General features: G+C 50.0%; 1 protein-coding gene across 1 annotated transcript in view; it reads right to left on the bottom strand.

Moving 5' to 3' along the window:
- LOC141060435 (uncharacterized) overlaps positions 1–19,862 on the bottom strand; it is an 87,145-nt gene extending 67,283 nt beyond the window's left edge. The window contains exons 1-7 of the mRNA XM_073556684.1: positions 19,712–19,862; positions 9,472–9,578; positions 6,068–6,244; positions 5,861–5,984; positions 5,719–5,780; positions 4,930–5,500; positions 2,652–4,328 (exon numbers count right to left, since the gene is read on the bottom strand). Coding sequence (XP_073412785.1) covers positions 2,652–4,328; positions 4,930–5,500; positions 5,719–5,780; positions 5,861–5,984; positions 6,068–6,244; positions 9,472–9,549 — 2,689 coding nt within the window. The 5' untranslated portion in view covers positions 9,550–9,578; positions 19,712–19,862. The remainder of the gene's footprint in view (positions 1–2,651; positions 4,329–4,929; positions 5,501–5,718; positions 5,781–5,860; positions 5,985–6,067; positions 6,245–9,471; positions 9,579–19,711) is intronic.
- Between the last annotated feature and the right edge of the window lie 1,352 nt (positions 19,863–21,214).

The following is a 21,214-nucleotide window of genomic DNA, read 5'->3' as shown; positions in this document are numbered from 1 at the left end:
GTCCTCCCAAGGCATTCTTCTCTCCTCCACACTAGTTCATTGTTCACCCAATCGCCTCCAAAGCTTCTCCCGAGTATAAACCCATCCTTTGGAATTTTGTGCCCCAACACGTCAGTTTATCCACCACATTCGAAACTTCCAAACCGAACTTGAAAAACTCTCTCTAGAATAAATCTTACAGCCTATAATGACCCTGCTGCCTCTCACCACCACCGGAGCTTCTGCATCCCCCAACCTAATGTCTCCTTTCCCGTTATTCTGTAGACTGTAACCCTGATAGAGCAGGGCCTTCTCCTTCTGTACCTGTCTGTCATTGTTACTTTGTTCACTGTAATCTATATTCATATTTTGTATGCAAACCCTCTTCACATGTACAGCACCATGGAATCAATGGAGTCCCTAAAAATAAATAATCAGATATTGTCCTTTTACAGTATTTGTGTCTTTTGGACACCTTCTTTTGAGGTGGCCAGATCTCCAGTACCAGCTCCATGTTCCTTCACTCTAAGGGTCCCGTCACACTTAGCGATGCACCAGCGATCCCGACAATGATACGACCCGGTCAGGATCGCTGGTGCATCGCTAGTGAGCTGCCAAACAGGCAGATCTCACCAGCGACGCAGCAGGGGTCGTTACATACCTGTCAGACGGCAGCTCTGATGACGACTTCCTCCCGCGTCCATGAGTCGCTCGTCGGCGCCAGCAGGAAGCCTACGATGAGAAATGGACCAGGACGATCTCGCGCGATCAGCGATATCCAGCGGGGGGCCGGTCTGAGGTGTCACATGTAGCGAGATCGCTACCGATATCGCTGTTGCGTCACAAAACCGGTGATGCTTTAGCGATATCGCTGTGTAAAAGGCCCTTAAGACTCTTTTGCTAGTAACATTATGAAAAAATAACATTAAAAAAATAGAAAGTGAGCTATCGTATTTTTCGGACTATAAGACGCACCTAGGTTTTAGAGCGGTCTCCTCATCCCTATCTTGGTATGCATGAATCCCTCATCCCTATCTTGGTGTGCATGGCCCCCTCATCCATATCCTGGTAGGAATGGTTCCCCTCATCCCTCTCCTAGTATGCATGACCCCCATCGTGCTAGTATGTATGGCCCCAACCCTATTCTGGTATGATTAGCCCCCATCCTGGTCCTGTATGCATGGCCCCATCCTTATAAATGCCCCCCATCCTTATCCTGGTATGCATGGCCCCATCCCTATTCTGGTATGATTAGCCCCCATCCTGGTCCTTGTATGTATGGCCCCATCCTTATAAATTCCCCCCACCTCCATCCTGGTATGCATGGCCCCATCCTTATAAATGACCCCCACCTCCATCCTGGTATGCATGGCCCCATCAGAAAACATTTAAAAAACAAAACCAAGCCATTACACTTACCTTCCCGGCGCTCCTTTGCAGAGTTCTGATCTGTTGCCATCAGCTGCTTTATGCTTCTAAGCTGCGCATGGCAGTGATGTCATGTTCTGCTCACAAGCAGAGCACAGCTGCCGGAATACTCAATGCTCTCCACGCCAGGACTGTGCGAGCAGAGAGTATTCATTGCTCTTCAGTAGCACACTGTCAGCCGGAGTCTTCCTGCAGCTGCCAGGGGTCACTTCTCTCCACATGAATATTAATTTCTCTTAAGTAGCGGCACACGTGACCGCCGGCAGCAGAAAGGAAGCCGGCAGCTGACACTGTGCGCACTTACTGAAGAGCAATGAATACTCACTGCGCTCTGCGCGCACAGTCCTGGCGTGAGTATTCCAGCAGCTGGTCTTCGGCTTGCAAGCAGAGCATGATGTCCCCTCCCATGTGCTGCTTACTAGCATGAAGCAGCTGCTGGCATCGGAGCAGGACGCTGTGAGGAAGCGCCGGGAAGGTAAGTGTAATGGTTTGTTTTTCTTTTAATGTTTTCTGATGGGGCCATGCATACCAGGATGGGGGTTAAATTAATATTCATTGCCCTCCACGTCCCTGGGTGTGGAATGCAATGAATACTCATTTCTGTATAGCAGCAGGCACAGGCATTAGCCACAGCCCTGGCTCCAGCCTCCTATGACCCGTTGCTCCCCCTGATGCTGCTCCCCCACCTACCCACCGCAGAGCTGGCCGGTACATCCGGACTATAAGACGCACCCCTCCATTTTCCTTCAAATTTTTTTTTTTTTTTAGGAAAAAAGTGCGTCTTATAGTACGAAAAATACGGTAATTTTTTTTCCACCAAGTCGTATATTTATGCACAATATGCTGAAGAGATGTCTTTCAACTCCCCAGGTTTCGAGGCAATATCGCTCCTTCAAGAGGAAAAAATTAAGACAATCTCACATATAGGTTTCAATTCAAAAGCTTATTATTAATTGGTAACAAGTTTTAGGATACAGTTATACATTAATGTGTAATATTCTATGTACATGGTTGATATATCGATATTATCAGATTCTATTTGCTGATAACAGATGTTTATTGATAACGGCACAGAGAACCATCATTTCTTTTGTATGATGTGTGACTATATTTAAATAACTGTTGTATTATTTCCTTCACTGTTTCTCAGTCAAAAAAGAATGCTATCTTCCCTGTGTGTGAGTTCAATGATGTCTACAAGCACTTCATTTATGGACATGTTTTTTCTGTGTGAGTTCTCTGATGTGCAATTAGATTTGACTTTCGCTGATAAGACTTTCCACATAGAGTGCATGAAAATGGCTTCTCCCCTGTGTGAGTTCTCAGATGCCTAACAAGAGCGGATTTGTGAACAAAGCACTTCGAACATTCTGAACATGAAAATGGCTTCTCCCCTGTGTGAGATTTTTTATGTACTTCAAGCTGTGATTCCAAAGTAAAACATTTTCCACATTCTGTACAGGTAAATGGTTTTCCTGTGTGAGATATCTGATGTGATATTAAAGATGACTTTTGGTTAAAGCACTTTCCACATATGGTACATAAAAATGGCTTTTCTCCTGTGTGAATTATTTGATGTCTAACAAGACCTGATTTGTGGGTAAAAGATTTCTCACATTCTGAACATGAAAATGGCTTCTCCCCTGTGTGAACTTTTTGATGTCTAACAAGCTCTGATTTCCGAGGAAAACATTTTGCACATTCTGGACAGGAGTACGGCTTCTCCCCTTTGTGATGAGTTCTTACATGTACATCTAGACTGGATTTACTGCTATACCATTTCCCACATTGTAAACATAAAATTGTGTTCATCCCTGTGTGAGTTTTCTGATGTTCAATCAGATACGAATTTTGAGTAAAACATTTCCCACATAGATTACATGAAAATGGCTTCACCTCTGTGTGAATTCTCAGATGTCTAACGAAATTGTATTTGTGAACAAAGCTTTTTCCACATTCTGAACAAGAAAACGGCTTCTCCCCACTGTGAGTTTTTAGATGTGTAACAAGCTGTGATTTATAATTAAAACATTTTCCACATTCTGAACATGGAATTGGCTTCTCCCCTGTGTGATCTCTTTGATGTTTTAAAAGCTTTGATTTCTGCATAAAACATTTCCCACATTCCTGACATGAAAATGGTTTTCCTGTGTGAATTATTCGATGTACAATTAGAGCTGACTTTTGCCTGAAACCCTTTCCACACACGGTGCAAGAAAATGGCTTCTCCCCCATGTGAAGTCTTTTATGTTTAACAAGTTGTGTTTTCCAAGTAAAACATTTCTCACATTTTGAACATGAAAATGGCTTCTCCCCAGTGTGAGTTCTCTGATGTACAATTAGAGTTGCCTTTTGCCTAAAACACTTTCCACACATGTTACAAGAAAATGGCTTCTCCCCTGTGTGAATTCTCTCATGGTTAACAAGACAAGTTTTCGAAGTAAAACATTTCCCACATTCTGAACATGAAAATGGCTTCTCCCCTGTGTGAGTTCTCTGATGCACAATTAGAGTTGTCTTTTGTCTAAAAGACTTTCCACATAGAGTACAAGCAAATGGCTTCTTCCCCGTATGAATTATTTTATGTGTAAGAAGATCTGATTTATGGGTAAAACATTTACCACATTCTAAACACAATATTGGCTTCACCTCTGTGTGACTTTTCTGATGGTGAACCAGAGACGAATTCTCAGTAAAACATTTCCCACATTCTGAGCATGAATATAGCTGCTCCCCTGTATGAATTCTTTCACATTTAACACCGTGTACATGACTTTCATTTAGCTCAACATTTAGAGGTGAATGAGAAGATAGGACATGCTTAAAGGCATCAGACGACAGATCTTGAATGTTAACGGCTGAAGGCAAATCTGCGATAACAGCATGTTCTTCATATGGATGCAGTGTAACACCACAATCATCTGCAAAAAAAACCCCAAAAAACAGATTTTGTTAATTTCAAACAAGATAACGTTAAGAACCTGTTTTTTTTTATCGTCTTACCAAAATAACCCCTCTACAATTCCAAAGGGAAATCACATAGAAAACTAGTAGATAAAAATATGGATTATAGTCTCACAGTCGGTACACCAAGAAGAGTGTCAATGTTTGCCCTACATACGGCCAAGTAAGAGGAATAATGCCAGAAACGACGTGTCTAAAACTATATAAGGATGGAGGAGTCAGCAACAGAACTGTACAACCAAGCAGATATTTCACACTTTTAATCTCCCTGGGATTAAAAAGGAGTCTTCACATCTACACAAAAACAATGATAGAATCCTGGAAATACTGTATCCTTTTTCCTATTTTCAAACCTCATGTCCTGTGCATTCCCCTGATGAAATGACTTAAGCAGGACAATCATTCTAGAAACTTCTCACCCCCAGTTTCATTAATTTCACAATATATTTCTGGGACTCAAACATACTGACACTGGATAAACGGAAATAGGACTAGGTATTTATTTAGAGAAGGAAAGGAATCTATGACTTCTCCTCTTATCCCACAGTCACTACTCACCCGGGCGGTTACCTGTACAAGTCTCTTCTTTACACCGCTGATCGCCACTCACATTAGGGGTCTCCTCTTTACACCGCTGATCACCCCTCACATTAGGGGTCTCCTCTTTACACCGCTGATCGCCCCTCACATTAGGGGTCTCCTCTTTACACCGCTGATCGCTCCTCACATTAGGGGTCTCCTCTTTACACAGCTGATCGCTCCTCACATTAGGGGTCTTCTCTTCACACCGCTGATCGCCACTCACATTAGGGGTCTCCTCTTTACACCGCTGATCGCTCCTCACATTAGGGGTCTCCTCTTTACACCGATGATCGCCCCTCACATTAGGGGTCTCCTCTTTACACCGCTGATCGCCCCTCACATTAGGAGTCTCCTCTTTACACCGCTGATCGCCCCTCACATTAGGGGTCTCCTCTTTACACCGATGATCGCCCCTCACATTAGGGGTCTCCTCTTTACACCGCTGATCGCCCCTCACATTAGGGGTCTCCTCTTTACACCGCTGATCGCCCCTCACATTTCTCTCTGGAGCATTAATATTGTTCAGATCTTTATCTGGATCCAAAAGCTGCAAAACAAATATTGTAAAAGTCCCCGATGATCGGAGAAGTCCCCGGGAATAAAGGTGAGAAGATCCGGACATGTGATGTCTGTGGTCAGCTGTGATCCTGCCGTCTCCACCGCTCTCATTACACAAGTATAAAACATATAATACTGGAGGAGAAAACAAGACTGACCACAAGGACGTCACAGCCTTCTACACATCATAGGGAGATCTCCATCTACCTGATGGTCCTGTGGAGGAGGAGCGGGACATCTCTCTGGGGTTGTCCTCTTACTGGAGAGAACTGAGGAGACACAGACAGGACTAACATCATTATTACATACAGAGAATTATAGGCCGTGCGTATTTAGTCCTGTCTATTACCTGGTGATGTGCGGGGCCGGTGCTCCTCCATCATCACCTCCTGGTACCGATCCTTGTGTCCTTCTAGATACTCCCACTCCTCCACGGAGAGATAGACGGTGACGTCCTGACACCTTATAGGAACCTGACACACACAATGATACCGTCATCACCCAGAATTCTCCAGTGCTGTCCTGTATAATGTCCCAGCATTCCCAGCAGCGTCACCTCTCCAGTCAGCAGCTCAATCATCTTGTTGGTGAGTTCTAGGATCTTCTGGTCATTGATGTCCTCAAGTATTCGGGGGTGAGGTGGAGGCCCCGGGATTGGGCTCAGGGTTCTTCCCCGTTCTTCAGACACAGGGGCCTGACAGCGATCACTAGAGGTCTTCACTACTGTGTAACCCTGAGTGTGGAGACATTAATAATATCACTACAGACATCTCCAGAGTCCATCACCTCTCCGGTCATACCCCGTTATTCCCATAGATAATTAGGTCATGTGATGACATCAGAGCCTCTTACCTCTCCGGTCATATCCCCTGATATTCCCATAGATAAAGAGGTCATGTGATGACATCAGAGCCTCTCACCTCTCCGGCCATATCTCCCGTTATTCCCATAGATAATGAGGTCATGTGATGACATCAGAGCCTCTCACCTCTCCGGTCATATCCCCTGTTATTCCCATAGATAATGAGGTCATGTGATGACATCAGAGCCTCTCACCTCTCCGGTCATATCCCCTGTTATTCCCATAGATAATGAGGTCATGTGATGACATCAGAGCCTCTCACCTCTCCGGTCATATCCCGTTATTCCCATAGATAGTGAGGTCATGTGATGACATCAGAACCTCTCACCTCTCCGGTCATATCCCGTTATTCCCATAGATAATGAGGTCATATGATGACATCAGAACCTCTCACCTCTCCGGTCATATCCTCTATTATTCCCATAGATAATGGGGTCATGTGATGACATCAGAACCTCTCACCTCTCCGGTCATATCCCGTTATTCCCATAGATGAGGTCATGTGATGACATCAGAGCCTCTTACCTCTCCGGTCATATCCTCTGATATTCCCATAGATAATGAGGTCATGTGATGACATCAGAGCCTCTCACCTCTCCGGTCATATCCCGTTATTCCCATAGATAATGAGGTCATGTGATGACATCAGAGCCTCTCACCTCTCCGGTCATATCCCCTGTTATTCCCATAGATAATGAGGTCATGTGATGACATCAGAGCCTCTCACCTCTCCGGTCATATCCCCTGTTATTCCCATAGATAATGTGGTCATGTGATGACATCAGAGCCTCTCACGTCTCCGGTCATATCTCCGGTTATTCCCATAGATAATGTGGTCATGTGATGACATCAGAGCCTCTCACCTCTCCGGTCATATCTCCGGTTATTCCCATAGATAATGAGGTCATGTGATGACATCAGAGCCTCTCACCTCTCCGGTCATATCTCCGGTTATTCCAATAGATAATGAGGTCATGTGATGACATCAGAACCTCTCACCTCTCCGGTCATATCCCCTGTTATTCTCATAGATAATGGGGTCATGTGATGACATCAGAGCCTCTCACCTCTCCGGTCATATCTCCGGTTATTCCCATAGATAATGTGGTCATGTGAGGACATCAGAGCCTCTCACCTCTCCGGTCATATCCCCTGTTATTCCCATAGATAATGGGGTCATGTGATGACATCAGAGCCTCTCACCTCTCCGGTCATATCCCCTGTTATTCCCATAGATGAGGTCATGTGATGACATCAGAACCTCTCACCTCTCCGGTCATATCCCCTGTTATTCCCATATATAATGTGGTCATGTGATGACATCAGAGCCTCTCACCTCTCCGGTCATATCCCCTGTTATTCCCATAGATAATGTGGTCATGTGATGACATCAGAGCCTCTCACGTCTCCGGTCATATCCCCTGTTATTCCCATAGATAATGTGGTCATGTGATGACATCAGAGCCTCTTACCTCTCCGGTCATATCCTCTGATATTCCCATAGATAATGAGGTCATGTGATGACATCAGAGCCTCTCACCTCTCCGGTCATATCCCCTGTTATTCCCATAGATAATGTGGTCATGTGATGACATCAGAGCCTCTCACCTCTCCGGTCATATCCCCTGTTATTCCCATAGATAATGAGGTCATGTGATGACATCAGAGCCTCTCACCTCTCCGGTCATATCCCCTGTTATTCCCATAGATAATGTGGTCATGTGATGACATCAGAGCCTCTCACGTCTCCGGTCATATCTCCGGTTATTCCCATAGATAATGTGGTCATGTGATGACATCAGAGCCTCTCACCTCTCCGGTCATATCTCCGGTTATTCCCATAGATAATGAGGTCATGTGATGACATCAGAGCCTCTCACCTCTCCGGTCATATCTCCGGTTATTCCAATAGATAATGAGGTCATGTGATGACATCAGAACCTCTCACCTCTCCGGTCATATCCCCTGTTATTCTCATAGATAATGGGGTCATGTGATGACATCAGAGCCTCTCACCTCTCCGGTCATATCTCCGGTTATTCCCATAGATAATGTGGTCATGTGAGGACATCAGAGCCTCTCACCTCTCCGGTCATATCCCCTGTTATTCCCATAGATAATGGGGTCATGTGATGACATCAGAGCCTCTCACCTCTCCGGTCATATCCCCTGTTATTCCCATAGATGAGGTCATGTGATGACATCAGAACCTCTCACCTCTCCGGTCATATCCCCTGTTATTCCCATATATAATGTGGTCATGTGATGACATCAGAGCCTCTCACCTCTCCGGTCATATCCCCTGTTATTCCCATAGATAATGTGGTCATGTGATGACATCAGAGCCTCTCACGTCTCCGGTCATATCTCCGGTTATTCCCATAGATAATGTGGTCATGTGATGACATCAGAGCCTCTCACCTCTCCGGTCATATCTCCGGTTATTCCCATAGATAATGAGGTCATGTGATGACATCAGAGCCTCTCACCTCTCCGGTCATATCTCCGGTTATTCCAATAGATAATGAGGTCATGTGATGACATCAGAACCTCTCACCTCTCCGGTCATATCCCCTGTTATTCTCATAGATAATGGGGTCATGTGATGACATCAGAGCCTCTCACCTCTCCGGTCATATCTCCGGTTATTCCCATAGATAATGTGGTCATGTGAGGACATCAGAGCCTCTCACCTCTCCGGTCATATCCCCTGTTATTCCCATAGATAATGGGGTCATGTGATGACATCAGAGCCTCTCACCTCTCCGGTCATATCCCCTGTTATTCCCATAGATGAGGTCATGTGATGACATCAGAACCTCTCACCTCTCCGGTCATATCCCCTGTTATTCCCATATATAATGTGGTCATGTGATGACATCAGAGCCTCTCACCTCTCCGGTCATATCCCCTGTTATTCCCATATATAATGTGGTCATGTGATGACATCAGAGCCTCTCACCTCTCCGGTCATATCCTCCGTTATTCCCATAGATAATTAGGTCATGTGATGACATCAGAACCTCTCACCTCTCCGGTCATATCCCCTGTTATTCCCATAGATAATGAGGTCATGTGATGACATCAGAACCTCTCACCTCTCCAGTAAGATGGAAGATTATCTCCAGGGTGAGGTTTAATATTCTCTCCACTATCTTGTATCTGTCCTTATTCATCTTTTATGAGTCAAACAGGAAAAATATATCTAGAAAAAAACAACGAAGTTCATATCCTGTAAAGAGAATCAGTTATAAAAAAAAAAACCCACAAAAATTAACTAGAGATAAGAAATGGAAAGATTTGAGAGATCTAGTGTTTAACCTAAATCTAAACAACATTTTCAGCCCTAAAAGCAAATAAAAACCAAATCAGCCAAATAAGTCAAAAATATTAGAATGTGTCATTTTATTATATGAGCAAAATAATCCAATATCAAATGTATGCGAGTTGCTAAAGTATGTGAACTTTGAGAATTACAAGAACACTCCAACAGCAAGGAGTATAATACGTATTCATAAATGAACCCAAGGTAACGTCTAAGCAACTAAAGGCCTCTCTCACATTAGCTAATGTAAAAGGGCTGTACTGCTGCTTTGCTATTATTTCCTTCTGACTACAGTTTCATCTGAAGGAAATAAATATGACGTGGACCATAAGCAGCCGCTGATCGGCAGCAATTAAAGTTTTAGTATAACCAAGTGAAAATCCTGACCTAAATCCAACAGGAATATTGTGGAATGACCTGAGGAGAGCAGTTCATGAGAGAGGAGTTGATCCAGGGAGCTAGTCTGCCGTGTGTGGAGTTGGGAAGGAATTTTTTCCCCCAATGTGGAGCTTCGTGTTTGCCACATGGGGTTTTTTTCCTTCCTCTGGATCACCGTGTTAGGGCAAGTTAGGATAGGATATGGGTTGAACTAGATGGACTTAAAGTCTCCCTTCAACCTTAAATATAATGTGACTATGAAACTATGTTACATGATAGTATAAAACTCCAATGACAATGCTACATGGGGGGATTTTAAAGGGAACCGGTCACCAGAAATAACGCTATTAATCTGCAGGTTATGCAAAAACCAAGATAGAGCAGCTTACTATAAGGCCAGGTAAAATTTGCAAAAACTTTATTTAGAAAATCAAGATAAAACCAAAATATAATTATAGAGACATTCAAAAGGAAAAAAAACTACAGATGAGGGGATTGGTGAGTAAACAGAGGCTGGACAGACATCTGTCTGGGATGATTTAGCGAATCCTGCTTTGAGCAGGGGGTTGGACCAGATGGCCCAGGAGGTCCCTTCCAACTCTACCATTCTATGATTCTATGATTCTAAACCTGGACAGTAAGCCCGATGGGACTCACAATCTAAATTCCCTATTATGTCTTTGGAATGTGGGAGGAAACCGGACAACCCGGAGGAAACCCACGCAAACATGGGGAGAACATACAAACTCCTTGCAGATCTTGTCCTTGGTTGGATTTGAACCCACCGAGCCACCGTGCTGCCCTACATACAACTCTGGCAAAAATTAAGAGACCACTGCAAAATTTTCATTTTGTCTGATTTTTCTCTTTATACTTTTGAGTAAAATGTAAATTGCTTTTTTATTCTATAAACTACTGACCACAGGTCTCCAAATTTCCAAGCAATAATTTAGTATTTATTTTCAGAGAATGAGAAATGGTCAAAATAACAGAAAAAAAATGCCGGCCTCAAATAATGCGAAGAAAACAAGTTCAGAATCATTTAGAAACAACAATACTAATGTTTTACCTCAGGAAGAGTTCAGAAATCAATATTCTGTGGAATCCCCATGATTGTTAATCCCAGCTTTCCTGCGTCTTGGCTGTTTTCCTCCAGTCTCTCACACGGCTTTTGGGTGACCTTATGCCGCTCCTGGTAGACATATGTCAGCAGTTCTTCTTTGTGTGATGGCTTGTGACTATCCATCTTCCTCTTGATTACATTCCAGAGGTTCTCACTGGGGTTCAGGTCTGGAGATTGGGTGGCCATGGCAGGGATCTGATGTGGGGGTCCTTCATCCACACATTGATTGACCTAGCTGTGTGGCATGGCGCATTGTCCTCAGAGTTGGGGAACATTGCCTGAGCAGAAGGAATCGGCTGTTTTTCCAGGATAACCTTGTATGCGGCTTGGTTCATACGTCCTTCGCAAAGATTAACCTGCCCAATTCCAGCCTTGCTGAAGCATCCCCAGATCATCACCGATCCTCCACCAAATTTCACAGTGGGTGCAAAACACTGGGCTTGTACGCCTCTCCAGGTCTCCGTCTAACCATTAGAAGACCAGATGTTGGGCAAAGCTGAAACTTACACTGATCAGAGAAGATTACCTTACTCCAGTCCTCTATGGACCAATCCTTATGGTGTTTGGCAAAATTCAGCCTGGCTTTCCTTTGCTTCTCATTGATGAAAGGCTTTTTCTAGCTTTACATGACTTGATCCCTGCCTTTAGGAGTCCATTACAAACTGTTCTTGCCGTGCACTTCACCCCAGCTGCCATTTGCCATTCCTTTTGCAGGTCACTTGATGTCATCCTGCGGTTGCTGAGTGACATTCGAATAAGATGACAGTCATCCCGGTGAGTGAAGAGTCGCTTTCGCCCTCTGCCGGTCTGTAGCTTCGTTGTCCCCAATGTCTTCTGCTTGACCTTGTTGTAATGGAATGCCGTCTTAGAAATTTTAAGGATGGAGGCAACATGACGCTCACTGTATCCCTCTGCTAGTAAAGCCAGAATTGAGCCCTTCTTTTCCTCACTCAAGACTTTTCTTTTCAGCTCCTTTGGCATGGTTAAAAGTTATTTTTCATTCCTATTACTTTTGGGATATTACTAGCACTTGTTTTGCCATCCAGCTTGTCCTATTGCAGGAGGATTGTGAACTCCACAGCAGGGTTTTTATACTTTCCTTCATTAAATAAGATTTGGTTCAGGTGATCACCTAATCAGAAGTACATTAGGTAGAATGTGGTGGACTCTGGTTGGAATTCAACTGACACTGGAATGGAATGGCTGCCGGACACGGAGAGAAGCTGATTTTTATAACACTGTGGCAGTGGGCTCTTAATTTTGGCCAGAGCTGTATAGTACAGTGCTAACCATGGAGCCACCGTGCTGCACTAATCTCTGACACATATGTTGTACATGTAATTTTTTTTTTTATATATCTTACGGTCCAGGTTTACTCACCAATTCCTTAACCTGCATTTTTTTCCTTTTATCGTTTATATACTTATATTTTGGCTTTATCTTAATTGTCTAAATAAAGTTTTGGCAGTTTTACCTGGCCTTACAGTAAGTTGCTCTTTCTTGTTTTTTGCATTTCATGTACAGTCTATGGCCTATGCAATAGGATAGATAATATAGGTGCATTTAATCTGCAGGTTAATAGCATTACCAATAACCTATATGGAAAAGAAATAGAAAATAAATATTAACCATACAATGAACACCATAACCAATATCACAACCAAAGAAAGTAAGCAAATAAAACAGGTACAAATATAAGACTTTACTATTGAACATAAAAACATGATTACACAACAAATGAAACATAAAACCTGATTGCAAGAAGAGGATAAAAAACAAAACACAGCACAACAGATGTAGGAAGGGGCAGGATAAGTCAAATGATTTGGTAATTCATAAATAAACCATCAATAGCAAAAGGCACATATCCAAAAGATTGTGATATATTACCGTATTTTTGGGAATATAAGACGCTCTTTTTTTCTTCCAAAATGTGGAGGAAAATGGGGGGGGGGGGGGGTGCGTCTTATAGTCCGGATGTACTGGCTCTGGCTGTGATAGGGAGGTGGGGAGCGGTTTTGGCTGAGCAGCGGGTCACAAGAGGCAGGAGCTGACACTGTGGCTAACTCCTGTGCCCGCCGCTAAAGGGAAATGAATATTCACTGCATTCCACGCCCATGGGCATGGAGGGAAATGAATATTCATTTATTTTTGGCATTCTGGTATGATTGGTCCCATCCTGGTCCTGGTATGATTGGCCCCATCCTGGTCCTGGTATGATTGGCCCCATCCTGGTCCTGGTATGATTGGTCCCATCCTAGTCCTGGTATGATTGGCCCCATCCTGGTCCTGGTATGATTGGCCCCATCCTGGTCCTGGTAAGATTGGTCCCAACCTGGTCCTGGTATAATTGGTCCCATCCTGGTCCTGGTATGATTTACCCCTTCCTCATCCTGGTATGATTGGTCCCATCCTGGTATGATTGGTCCCATCCTGGTCCTGGTATGATCGGTCCCATCCTGGTATGATTTACACCTTCCTCATCCTGGTATGATTGGCCCCATCCTGGTCCTGGTAAGATTGGTCCAATCCTGGTCCTGGTAAGATTGGTCCCATCCTGGACCTGGTATGATTGGTCCCATCCTGGTCCTGGTATGATTGGCCCCATCCTGGTCCTGGTATGATTGGCCCCATCCTGGTCCTGGTATGATTGGCCCCATCCTGGTCCTGGTATGATTGGCCCCATCCTGGTCCTGGTATGATTGGCCCCATCCTGGTCCTGGTATGATTGGCCCCATCCTGGTCCTGGTATGATTGGTCCCATCCTGGTCCTGGTAAGATTGGTCCCATCCTCATCCTGGTATGATTGGCCCCATCCTGGTCCTGGTATGTGTTATGATTGGGTCACCGAGGAGGATGGCAGGAACAGGCTAAGCCACCAGGAAACCAGAGAGGTTGGTAACTCAGCAGATTGCAGACCCCTGATCCTAACAACACAACTAGCAGCAGCCGTGGAGCGTACCTACGATGCTCTAGATGCCTCAGCACAGCTGGAGAACTAACTAAGCCTAAAGCCAGAAAGGTGAAATCTAAATTGCCCCAGAGCAGACCCCCAAATAATAGATAGCCCCCAAACATATATTGTCGGTGAGACCAGATGAGGGTCAAACACAGGCAGAAAAATAGACTGAGCAAATGATGGGGCCCAAACTGTCTAGATAGGACAGGACAGAAAAGATACTGTCTGCAATCACGCAAAAACCCTAAAAAATCCAACACATCTGATATGCAAAAAACCTGAGGCCACACGACCTCACTCCCGCTAGATCAGCACTCTGGTATGAACTGGAAGCAAATAAAAAAGATACTAATATAACAGGGGACTGAACAAACTAACACAAGCTCTAACATATGGAGCAGGGCCCAGCGCTGCCCCCAGCAGGGAGTACGCTGAACCCTTGCAACAAAGCAGAAAGCAAAAAAAGGTGCAACCAAATCAGATGCAAAGGTTTAGCAAAAGAACCACTTAACTAAACCATTCAGATCAGGCAGGAGACTGAGGAGCTCAAAATGCAAAAGCAGGAAATCACCAGCAATCATTAAGGGAAGGCTGCTCACTTATATGCTCCTAGCCAGTAATCCCAGATTCCCAATCATCATCGTCAGGTGGCAAACTTCCATCAGACTGGCCAGCTCCACTACTCCCAGTAAACACCAGAGGGAGCTCTGGCTCAGAAGTCTGAGCAAGGGAATTCACAACAGGTATGATTGGCCCCATCCTCATCCTGGTATGATTTACGCCATCCTGGTCCTGCTATGGCCCCATCAGAAAAGATTAAATAAAAACCATTACACTTACCTTCCTCCGCTTCCTCGCAGCGTCCTGCTCCGTTGCCAGCAGCAGAGCACAGCTGCCCGAATACTCACCGGGATTATTCATCGCTCTTCAGTAGCGCGGTGTCAGCCACCGTTCCTGTCACGTGTGCCGATACTTAATATTCAGAATATTCATTTCTCTTAAGTAGCGGCACACGTGACCACCGGCAGCAGAAGGAAGGCTCCGGCCGACACTGTGCTACTGAAAACTACGGTGAGAAGTACCAGCAGGGTGATGACACTCATTAACAAGGCGCAGGGCGTCAGCTGTGAGACGCCGCCTCACACTAGGATGGAATATATAGATTTATAAGGGGACGAGCAGGGACGAAATACACAAAGGAAAAGAAGCCTGGGTGAAGTCAGAGCCTCAGCGGGGAGCAGTCTGCACCGGTGACTCCTGGAGCGGGGGCCACTGGGGGCCGATCTGCCGCTCACAGTCGTATGTCTTTGGTGTCACTCTGCACTTATCCACGTCACCAATGTCACCGTCACCTGCTGGGGTGTAATCATGGGTCTATATTCCATCGCTGACATTCCTACCGGTTTTCTTTGGTTCTTAATAGCGTTACCATCCTGCCCGGTGACTGCACACGACCGATCGCTGCAGGGAGAAAAGCAGCTGTATTCTCCCCAGTGGCATTTGGGTTCAGTCATGGGGGCGGAGCAGGTGCTGGCTCAGTCATGGGGGCGGAGCAGGGGCTGGTTCAGTGATGGCGGTGCCGGTTCAGTCATGGCGGCGGTGCCGGTTCAGTCATGGGGGCGGTGTCAGTGCTGGCTCAGTCATGGCGGCGGTGCCAGTGCTGGTTCAGTCATGGCGGCGGTGCCGGTGCTGGTTCAGTCATGGCGGCGGTGCCGGTGCCGGCTCAGTCATGGCGGCGGTGCCGGTTCAGTCATGGGGGCGGTGTCGGTGCCGGTTCAGTCATGGGGGCGGTGTCAGTGTTGGTTCAGTCATGGCGGCGGTGTCGGTGCTGGTTCAGTCATGGCTGCGGTGTCGGTGCTGGTTCAGTCATGGCGGCGGTGTCGGTGTTGGTTCAGTCATGGCGGCGGTGTCGGTGCTGGTTCAGTCATGGCGGCGGTGTCGGTGCTGGTTCAGTCATGGCGGCGGTGTCGGTGCTGGTTCAGTCATGGCGGCGGTGTCGGTGCTGGTTCAGTCATGGCGGCGGTGTCGGTGCTGGTTCAGTCATGGCGGCGGTGTCGGTGCTGGTTCAGTCATGGCGGCGGTGTCGATGCTGGTTCAGTCATGGCGGCGGTGTCGGTGCTGGGACAGTCATGGGGGCGGTGCCGGTGCTGGGACAGTCATGGGGGCGGTGTCGGTGTTGGTTCAGTCATGGCGGCGGTGTCGGTGCTGGTTCAGTCATGGCTGCGGTGTCAGTGCTGGTTCAGTCATGGCGGCGGCGTCGGTGTTGGTTCAGTCATGGCGGCGGCGTCGGTGCTGGTTCAGTCATGGCTGCGGTGTCGGTGCTGGTTCAGTCATGGCTGCGGTGTCAGTGCTGGTTCAGTCATGGCGGCGGCGTCGGTGTTGGTTCAGTCATGGCGGCGGCGTCGGTGCTGGTTCAGTCATGGCGGCGGTGTCGGTGCTGGTTCAGTCATGGCGGCGGCGTCGGTGTTGGTTCAGTCATGGCGTCGGCGTCGGTGCTGGTTCAGTCATGGCTGCGGTGTCGGTGCTGGTTCAGTCATGGCGGCGGTGTCGGTGCTGGTTCAGTCATGGCTGCGGTGTCGGTGCTGGTTCAGTCATGGCGGCGGTGTCGGTGCTGGTTCAGTCATGGCGGCGGTGCCGGTGCTGGTTCAGTCATGGCGGCGGTGCCGGTGCTGGTTCAGTCATGGCGGCGGTGTCGGTGCTGGCTCAGTCATGGCGGCGGTGCCGGTGCTGGTTCAGTCATGGCGGCGGTGCCGGTGCTGGTTCAGTCATGGCGGCGGTGCCGGTGCCGGTTCAGTCATGGGGGCGGTGTCGGTGCTGGCTCAGTCATGGCGGCGGTGCCAGTGCTGGTTCAGTCATGGCGGCGGTGCCGGTGCTGGTTCAGTCATGGCGGCGGTGCCGGTGCCGGCTCAGTCATGGCGGCGGTGCCGGTTCAGTCATGGGGGCGGTGTCGGTGCCGGTTCAGTCATGGGGGCGGTGTCAGTGTTGGTTCAGTCATGGCGGCGGTGTCGGTGTTGGTTCAGTCATGGCGGCGGTGTCGGTGCTGGTTCAGTCATGGCGGCGGTGTCGGTGCTGGTTCAGTCATGGCGGCGGTGTCGGTGCTGGTTCAGTCATGGCGGCGGTGTCGGTGCTGGTTCAGTCATGGCGGCGGTGTCGGTGCTGGTTCAGTCATGGCGGCGGTGTCGGTGCTGGTTCAGTCATGGCGGCGGTGTCGATGCTGGTTCAGTCATGGCGGCGGTGTCGGTGCTGGGACAGTCATGGGGGCGGTGCCGGTGCTGGGACAGTCATGGGGGCGGTGTCGGTGTTGGTTCAGTCATGGCGGCGGTGTCGGTGCTGGTTCAGTCATGGCTGCGGTGTCAGTGCTGGTTCAGTCATGGCGGCGGCGTCGGTGTTGGTTCAGTCATGGCGGCGGCGTCGGTGCTGGTTCAGTCATGGCTGCGGTGTCAGTGCTGGTTCAGTCATGGCTGCGGTGTCAGTGCTGGTTCAGTCATGGCGGCGGCGTCGGTGTTGGTTCAGTCATGGCGGCGGCGTCGGTGCTGGTTCAGTCATGGCGGCGGTGTCGGTGCTGGTTCAGTCATGGCGGCGGCGTCGGTGTTGGTTCAGTCATGGCGTCGGCGTCGGTGCTGGTTCAGTCATGGCTGCGGTGTCAGTGCTGGTTCAGTCATGGCGGCGGTGTCGGTGCTGGTTCAGTCATGGCTGCGGTGTCGGTGCTGGTTCAGTCATGGCGGCGGTGTCGGTGCTGGTTCAGTCATGGCGGCGGTGCCGGTGCTGGTTCAGTCATGGCGGCGGTGCCGGTGCTGGTTCAGTCATGGCGGCGGTGTCGGTGCTGGTTCAGTCATGGCGGCGGTGCCGGTGCTGGGACAGTCATGGCGGCGGTGTCGGTGCTGGTTCAGTCATGGCGGCGGTGCCGGTGCTGGGACAGTCATGGCGGCGGTGCCGGTGCTGGGACAGTCATGGCAGCGGTGTCGGTGCTGGTTCAGTCATGGGGGCGGCGCTGGTTCAGTCATGGGGGCGGCGCTGGTTCAGTCATGGGGGCGGCGCTGGTTCAGTCATGGCGGCGGTGTCGGTGCTGGTTCAGTCATGGCGGCGGTGCCGGTGCTGGTTCAGTCATGGCGGCGGTGCCGGTGCTGGTTCAGTCATGGCAGCGGTGTCGGTGCTGGTTCAGTCATGGGGGCGGTGTCGGTGCTGGTTCAGTCATGGGGGCGGTGTCGGTGCTGGTTCAGTCATGGCGGCGGTGTCGGTGCTGGTTCAGTCATGGCGGCGGGGTCGGTGCTGGTTCAGTCATGGCGGCGGTGCCGGTGCTGGTTCAGTCATGGGGGCGGTGCCGGTGCTGGTTCAGTCATGGCGGCGGTGCCGGTTCAGTCATGGGGGCGGTGCCGGTGCTGGTTCAGTGATGGCGGCGGTGTCGGTGCTGGTTCAGTCATGGGGGTGGTGCTGGTTCAGTCATGGGGGCGGTGTCGGTGCTGGTTCAGTCATGGGGGCGGTGCTGGTTGTCATGGGGGCGGTGTCGGTGCTGGTTCAGTCATGGCAGCGGTGTCGGTGCTGGTTCAGTCATGGGGGCGGTGCCGGTGCTGGTTCAGTCATGGGGGCGGTGCCGGTGCTGGTTCAGTCATGGCGGCGGTGTCGGTGCTGGTTCAGTCATGGCGGCGGTGCCGGTGCTGGTTCAGTCATGGGGGCGGTGCCGATGCTGGTTCAGTGATGGCGGCGGTGTCGGTGCTGGTTCAGTCATGGCAGCGGTGTCGGTGCTGGTTCAGTCATGGGGGTGGTGCTGGTTCAGTCATGGCGGCGGTGTCGGTGCTGGTTCAGTCATGGGGGCGGTGCTGGTTCAGTCATGGGGGCGGTGTCGGTGCTGGTTCAGTCATGGCAGCGGTGTCGGTGCTGGTTCAGTCATGGCGGCGGTGTCGGTGCTGGTTCAGTCATGGGGGCGGTGCCGGTGCTGGTTCAGTCATGGGGGCGGTGTCGGTGCTGGTTCAGTCATGGCGGCGGTGTCGGTGCTGGTTCAGTCATGGTGGCGGTGTCGGTGCTGGTTCAGTCATGGCGGCGGTGTCGGTGCTGGTTCAGTCATGGCGGCGGTGTCGGTGCTGGTTCAGTCATGGCGGCGGGGCTGGTTCAGTCATGTGGGCGGCGTCCATGGTGTGACACCCCCTTCCCCACATACAGCCAACACTAAGGCAGAGGGCGCGTTAGTCACGGCCGGGGGAGGTTGCAGCCCACAAGTCACCACCATCAATAAGGTAGAAACCTGTGAGCAATGTCTGACGTCAGGAGCGGCCCCTGCAGCCGCTCAGTATCAGGGCCGTGCTCCTCTGTACAGGAGACACAACCCCGGAGCTTCCAGTCTCCGTACAGAGTCATCCGACACGGGACCAGACTCCAACCACCTGCACTCACTACCGCCACCGCTGGACGGGACGTAAACTGCAGCAACTATCACTATCTGTCCTCCATCACTAAACCAGAGTCTGTCTTCCCCCCATCTACAGTGCAGAGTGGCGGCGGCTATAAATAGGGCGACCCCTGTAGATCAGGGTGAGGAGACACAGCGCACACACATACCTCCACCTGCAGAGCGGCCCCGCCGTGTGCGGACAGGACCTGCGTGACGTCACAATCATGTGATCAGTCACATGGGAGCAGTCACATGATCAGGGGCGGAGCTCCAGGTGTCTCAGTGTCTGCAGGACGTTGCTGTGCTGGATGATGTCTAGTATTATAGAGGAGGATGGAGCGGAGCCGCGTGTGTAATGTGTGCGGAGCGGAGCCGCGTGTGTAATGTGCGCGGAGCGGAGCCGCGTGTGTAATGTGCGCGGAGCGGAGCCGCGTGTGTAATGTGCGCGGAGCGGAGCCGCGTGTGTAATGTGTGCGGAGCGGAGCCGCGTGTGTAATGTGAGCGGAGCCGCGTGTGTAATGTGAGCGGAGCCGCGTGTGTAATGTGTGCGGGGAGCGGAGCCGCGTGTGTAATGTGAGCGGAGCCTCGTGTGTAATGTGTGCGGAGAGGAGCCGCGTGTGTAATGTGAGCGGAGCGGAGCCGCGTGTGTAATGTGTGCGGAGCGGAGCCTCGTGTGTAATGTGTGCGGAGCGGAGCCGCGTGTGTAATGTGCGCGGAGCGGAGCCGCGTGTGTAATGTGCGCGGAGCGGAGCCGCGTGTGTAATGTGCGCGGAGCGGAGCCGCGTGTGTAATGTGTGCGGAGCGGAGCCGCGTGTGTAATGTGTGCGGAGCGGAGCCGCGTGTGTAATGTGCGCGGAGCGGAGCCGCGTGTGTAATGTGCGCGGAGCGGAGCCGCGTGTGTAATGTGCGCGGAGCGGAGCCTCGTGTGTAATGTGTGCGGAGCGGAGCCGCGTGTGTAATGTGCGCGGAGCGGAGCCTCGTGTGTAATGTGTGCGGAGCGGAGCCGCGTGTGTAATGTGCGCGGAGCGGAGCCGCGTGTGTAATGTGCGCGGAGCGGAGCCGCGTGTGTAATGTGCGCGGAGCGGAGCCTCGTGTGTAATGTGTGCGGAGCGGAGCCGCGTGTGTAATGTGCGCGGAGCGGAGCCGCGTGTGTAATGTGCGCGGAGCGGAGCCGCGTGTGTAATGTGCGCGGAGCGGAGCCGCGTGTGTAATGTGTGCGGAGCGGAGCCGCGTGTGTAATGTGTGCGGAGCCGCGTGTGTAATGTGTGCGGGGAGCGGAGCCGCGTGTGTAATGTGTGCGGAGAGGAGCCGTGTGTGTAATGTGTGCGGAGCGGAGCCGCGTGTGTAATGTGAGCGGAGCCGCGTGTGTAATGTGTGCGGGGAGCGGAGCCGCGTGTGTAATGTGTGCGGAGAGGAGCCGTGTGTGTAATGTGAGCGGAGCGGAGCCGCGTGTGTAATGTGAGCGGAGCCGCGTGTGTAATGTGTGCGGAGAGGAGCCGCGTGTGTAATGTGAGCGGAGCGGAGCCGCGTGTGTAATGTGAGCGGAGCCTCGTGTGTAATGTGAGCGGAGCCGCGTGTGTAATGTGTGCGGGGAGCGGAGCCGCGTGTGTAATGTGAGCGGAGCCGCGTGTGTAATGTGTGCGGAGAGGAGCCGCGTGTGTAATGTGAGC

The sequence above is a fragment of the Dendrobates tinctorius genome, unplaced genomic scaffold (genome assembly GCF_039654945.1).
Source record: "Dendrobates tinctorius isolate UK_male_01 unplaced genomic scaffold, ASM3965494v1 ptg000237l, whole genome shotgun sequence".
In the NCBI taxonomy this organism is placed as follows: Eukaryota; Metazoa; Chordata; class Amphibia; order Anura; family Dendrobatidae; genus Dendrobates; species Dendrobates tinctorius.
This window is presented reverse-complemented; position numbering and strand designations above follow the sequence as displayed.